Source organism: Alligator sinensis, unplaced genomic scaffold (genome assembly GCF_000455745.1).
Source record: "Alligator sinensis unplaced genomic scaffold, ASM45574v1 scaffold407_1, whole genome shotgun sequence".
Classification (NCBI taxonomy): domain Eukaryota; kingdom Metazoa; phylum Chordata; order Crocodylia; family Alligatoridae; genus Alligator; species Alligator sinensis.
The window spans coordinates 584439-589375 of NW_005842464.1; the positions used below are offsets into that span (position 1 = coordinate 584439).

Genomic DNA, 4937 nt, shown 5'->3' on the forward strand with positions numbered 1-4937 from the left:
CCAGCCCAGCCCAGCCCAGCCCAGCCAGCTCCAAGCGACACCGGGAGCCCTGGCACGAGCAGAGCCCTGGGCTGAGCACAAGGAGCCTGGCACGCTGCCGCAGTGCGGGGCTCCGGGGCCCCGAGACAAGGGGGGCGACCTGCTGCAGGGCCAGGCGGAGAGGGCCCCTCAGGCCCCTGCACCCAGGAAGGCTGCTGGTGCTCCCTGAGCCATGAGCTGCCCAGGGGCCTCCAAGCGACACCGGGAGCCCTGGCACGAGCAGAGCCCTGGGCTGAGCACAAGGAGCCTGGCACGCTGCCGCAGTGCGGGGCTCCGGGGCCCCGAGACAAGGGGGGCGACCTGCTGCAGGGCCAGGCGGAGAGGGCCCCTCAGGCCCCTGCACCCAGGAAGGCTGCTGGTGCTCCCTGAGCCATGAGCTGCCCAGGGGCATTGGGTCCAGGCTGCTCCTCTGGGGCCCAGTGGAGCCACTTGCATCCCTCTGCTCCAACCCGGTCTGTGCCACCCGCTTGCTGCCCCCATCACCACTCCCTGGGCCAGGAGCTGTCCTGCTTCCCCTGAGCTGTGATGCGCCTGCAGTCGGGGAGCGTCTGCCTGCCGGCCCTGGGGTGCAGCAGAGCCGGGCGAGCGGCTCGGATGGCTGGGAGCACGGCTTGATGCTCCAGCTTCTATTTCTGACCTCACCACTTCCTCCCAGGGCGCTGATAGCGCTGCCCCCCCTTCCACGCTGCTCTGCTGTCCCCCACCCTGCCCTGTTTGAGCAGTTTTGTGAGTCAGATGCTCCGGACTCTGCACCCCAGGTCAAGCCATCCTGCTGCAGCCCCATGGCCTGAGCAGCCCTGGGGGCTGAGTCCACCTGCCTCTGCCCCGTGCTTGACAGGGAGTGGGGGGCAGCCTCCTTCCCCACCCTGCTGCACATCTAGCACTGGGCTCATGGCTCCTCTGGGCACTGTCTGCACCACGCAGCACCCCGGGATGCAAAGCATAGCGACCACAGGCAAATATTGTTCCTGGAGGCAAGCGGGAGCGGGTGTGGGCTGGGCACTCTGCACCCTGTGCTCATGCTTCGGTGCACGGGGCACCCAAAGCTGCCGGCCTCTCCCCCCACAGCTGTGCCCCCTTCTTGTGGGGGAGCCCTGCGGCCCCCAGGAGCCAGCGGCATGGGCTTCGGGCCGGAGCTGTGGTGCCCGCAGGGGCACAGTGCCCTGCTGCGGATGCAGGAGTCTGAGCTGCGCCTGCTGGAGCTGCTGAAGAAGTGGATGCTGCAGCGGTCCAAGGGCGACCGGGAGTACGCCACGCTGCTGCACGCCATGTTCACCCAGCTGGAGAAGCAGGAGGGCGCGGGGCAGCTGCGCCCCGGGGACTACACCAGCCCGATCAGCGAGGTAGGGTCTGCCCCTGCCCATGCTGGCCCCGGCTTGGATGCCCGGGGATGCCCTGTTGCAAGGGACTGCTGGAGAGCGGTGCACATCTCCCCCATGTCCCTCTGGGAGCTGTCGGGGTCGGGGATGGTGCCCACAGGCCACGGGCTTTGTGGGGTGTGCCCAGCTCCCAGGGCAGCTCCCTCCATCCCTAACCGCTGCCCCCCCGCAGTCATGCTGGGCACTGGCGAGCCAGACAGAGGCGCTGAGCCAGATCCTGCGGCGCCATGCAGAGGCCCTGGCCACGGGACCCCTGCACAAGCTGGGCCTGCTCATCCGGGACAAGCAGCAGCTGCGCAAGTCCTACAGCGAGCAGTGGCAGCTGCTGAGCCAGGACTACTCCCGGGTACGCGGCATCCACGTCCCCCTGCCCCCATGGGGCATCACGGCTCAGCCCCCGCCAGCCAGGGGCCGGCCAGTCTGGCAAGGACTCTGCCTCTCTGAGCTGGGGCTGGGGGGCTCCCAGCCCCTTTCTGCTATCCCTCCCCTGGCCTGTGCCCCTGCCCCTTCCCCACGCCCTGGGGTCCCTGCCTGGACGAGCATCTCTGTCTCCCTAGACCACGCAGCAGGAGCTGGACAAGCTGAAGGCACAGTACCGCAGCCTGGCACGGGATAGCGCCCAGGCCAAGCGCAAGTACCAGGAGGCCAAGGGTGGGTGCAGTGCAGTGGGGTCCCGGGGCCCCAGCATGTGCGTGGGGGTCTGAGCCAGGCCAGGGGGGCTGGGTGGGGCTGCCTGGCCCCCGCACCCCCCCGGCCCCCTCACCTGGCCTGTCCCTGCAGACAAGGACCGGGACAAGGCCAAGGACAAGTACGTGCGGAGCCTGTGGAAGCTGTACGCGCTGCACAACCAGTACGTGCTGGCGCTGCGGGCCGCCGAGCTGCACCGGCAGCACCACTTCCAGCGCGCCCTGCCCGCCCTGCACGAGGCCCTGCACGGCCTGCACCAGGAGATGGCCCTCATCCTGTAAGAGACCCCGGCCCCACCTGGCCCCTCGTCCCTGTGTGATCCCGGGTCTCCCCCAGCCCGGCGCGGACCCTTGCCTAGCTCGGCATGGTGGGGCTGCATGTGCCGTGCAGGGGGGCCCCGGCAGGCATGCTGGGGGTGCCTGCCAGGCTGGGCTGACCGCCTGCCCCGCAGGAAGGAGACCCTGCAGGAGTACCACATGGTCACCAGCCTGGTGCAGGAGGAGGTAGCGGCCGTGCACCAGGAGATGGCCCACGCCATCCAGGCCATCAACCCTGCCACCGAGTATGACAGCTTCCTGCAGCACCACAGGTATGGCCCTGCCCTCCTGCCCCTGGCTCGGTCCTGCCCCGGGGAGCCCGCTGCTGGCCCGAGCAGCTGGCTCAGGGCGTGGCCTTGCCAGGTATGGGGCGGAGGTGCCACCAGAGCTGCTCTTCGAGGAGAGTCTGCTGGAGGAGTCGGAGAACCTGGCGCCCGGGGAGCTGCAGCTTAACGAGCTGACGGTGGAGAGCGTGCAGCATGCGTGAGCGTGGGCTGGGCAGGCAGGGTGGTGCGGGGGTAGGCACCGGGCAGTCTGGCCAGGCCTCCGGGGCATCCTGGGGCCAGTCCCCGTGTCCCTGGGGGTGTCCCGACCCCTGCACCGTGCTGCACCCTCAGCAGGCCTGGCCGGGCCACGTCTTGCAGACTGACCTCGGTGACAGAGGAGCGGGCGGCTGCCACCGAAACCACCAGCAGCAAGGAGCAGCAGGTCCGGGAGCTGGAGGCCGAGATCCGCAGCGAGGAGCAGAGGCTGGGCCACGGGGAGCGGTGAGACGGGTGGTGCCAGAGGGGCAGGGCAGGGGGCTAGGGGCAGTTCACCCCCTCCACGCGTGGCCGGCACCCAGGGGCTCGGGGGTGACGGGCACCTGTGCACAGGGTGCAGCTGCTGGGGAGGCGCCAGGCGCTGCAGGAGGCGCAGCAGCAGTTCCAGGTCTCGCTGTGCACCCAGACCAAGCTACAGGGGCAGTGGGACATGCTTCGCCGTGAGCTGGACCAGCTGGGTTCACGCGATCCCCCGCCTGTCCTGCCCCTCCTGGACGATCGACAGTCCCTCTCTTCCATGGTGAGTCCGGCTCGACCCCGGCCCACGGGCATTGGTCCATGAGGACCCCAGGTGGGTGCCCCAGCCTCACGCTGCTCCCTGGACCTGCAGGAGCAGGAGCGCATGGGCCCCACCGCCCTGGAGACCCTGAAGAACCACATCTCAGGCATCTTCCGGCCCAAGATCTCGGTGAGTGCCCTCACCCTGGCCCCCATTCAGCTCCCCTTCCTTCTCCCTGGTGCCTCCAGGAGGGGTTTTCTCCCCACTGCCCTCCCAGCCTTGCCCAGTCCCTTGCCCCATGTGCCCTCAGCTGCCACCACTGCTGCCACTGATCCCGGAGGTGCAGAAGCCGCTGAGCCAGCAGGTCTGGTACCACGGTGCCATCCCGCGCACAGAGGTGCAGGAGCTGCTGCTGCAGAACGGCGACTTCTTGGTGCGCGAGAGCCAGGGCAAGCAGGAGTACGTGCTGAGCGTGCGCTGGGACGGCCAGCCCCGGCACTTCATCATCCAGACCAGCGACGTGAGCACTGCACCGGGCCGGGGAGGGGGGACCCAGGGCACAGGGTGTCCCTGGCTCTGAGCCTGCCAGGCCGGTTGTGTAGCACGGGGGCGGGGGGAAATCCCCCTGAGCCTGCCGGGGGCAGGTGGATCTTGGAGAGATGGAGACCCTGGTTGATCCTCCTGTTGCACTGCCCTCCCCTCCCTACCCCATATGCACCAGGCCATGTGCTTCTGTACACGTGTGCATGGGTATGCATGAGTTTGAGGCCAGGAGCATATATGTGCATGGTGTGTGCAGGCTTGCACACATGGCTTGTGTGTCCTGTGTGACACCGACGGCATGGCCTGCCTCCCTAGAACCTGTACCGGCTGGAGGGCGAGGGCTTCCCCACCATCCCGCTGCTGGTCGACCACTTCCTGCAGAACCGGCAGCCCATCACCAAGAAGAGCGGCATTGTGCTGCTCAACTCCATCCCCAAGGTACGCGCCCTGCCGTCCCAGCAGCCAGGGGCTCCGTGGTTCAGCACCCACTTGTCCTGGGGTCTTGCTGGGAGCTGGCTGGCAGGACGGAGCGGGAGCACAGGTGGACAGATGCCGAGGGGTGGGCCTGGGAAATGGCCTGGCACTAGGGCCAACTTGTGGCCTCCCCCCACCCTGACCTCCCTGTCCCAACTGGTGCGGCAGGGGCTGGGCGAGGCCATGAGCTTCCTGCCCTGGGATGGGCTTCTTCCCCGCAGGACAAGTGGGTGCTGAACCACGAGGATGTGCTGCTGGGCGAGCGCATCGGACGCGTGAGTGCCTGCACCAGGGTCTCCCTGCCGGGGGGGCAGGGGTAGTTGGCAAGTCCCTTGCTCCAGCAGCCCAGGCTGGGGCTGGCAGGGGGCATAGACCCATCCCCAGGGCAAGGCCCAGCCCGCCGTGCTGCGGGGCAGGCAGCTGGGCAGCTGCCGGCTCTGGGCCCAGGGAGGCCCCA

At 68.8% G+C, this 4937-nt stretch overlaps 1 protein-coding gene across 2 annotated transcripts in view; it reads left to right on the forward strand.

The window, feature by feature from the left end:
- FES (FES proto-oncogene, tyrosine kinase) overlaps positions 1-4937 on the forward strand; it is a 10530-nt gene that overhangs the window by 405 nt on the left and 5188 nt on the right. Inside the window, exons 2-13 of one of the 2 annotated variants that reach the window (XM_006030796.3) lie at positions 1108-1382; positions 1591-1764; positions 1976-2069; positions 2199-2382; positions 2557-2694; positions 2786-2905; positions 3067-3189; positions 3298-3484; positions 3575-3652; positions 3774-3983; positions 4322-4444; positions 4702-4755. In XM_006030796.3, the coding sequence (XP_006030858.2) occupies positions 1108-1382; positions 1591-1764; positions 1976-2069; positions 2199-2382; positions 2557-2694; positions 2786-2905; positions 3067-3189; positions 3298-3484; positions 3575-3652; positions 3774-3983; positions 4322-4444; positions 4702-4755 (1760 nt within the window). Of the gene's footprint in view, positions 1-1107; positions 1383-1590; positions 1765-1975; positions 2070-2198; positions 2383-2556; positions 2695-2785; positions 3190-3297; positions 3485-3574; positions 3653-3773; positions 3984-4321; positions 4445-4701; positions 4756-4937 lie in introns of those variants that run through there. The other variant, XM_025212474.1, reaches the window with a different exon arrangement.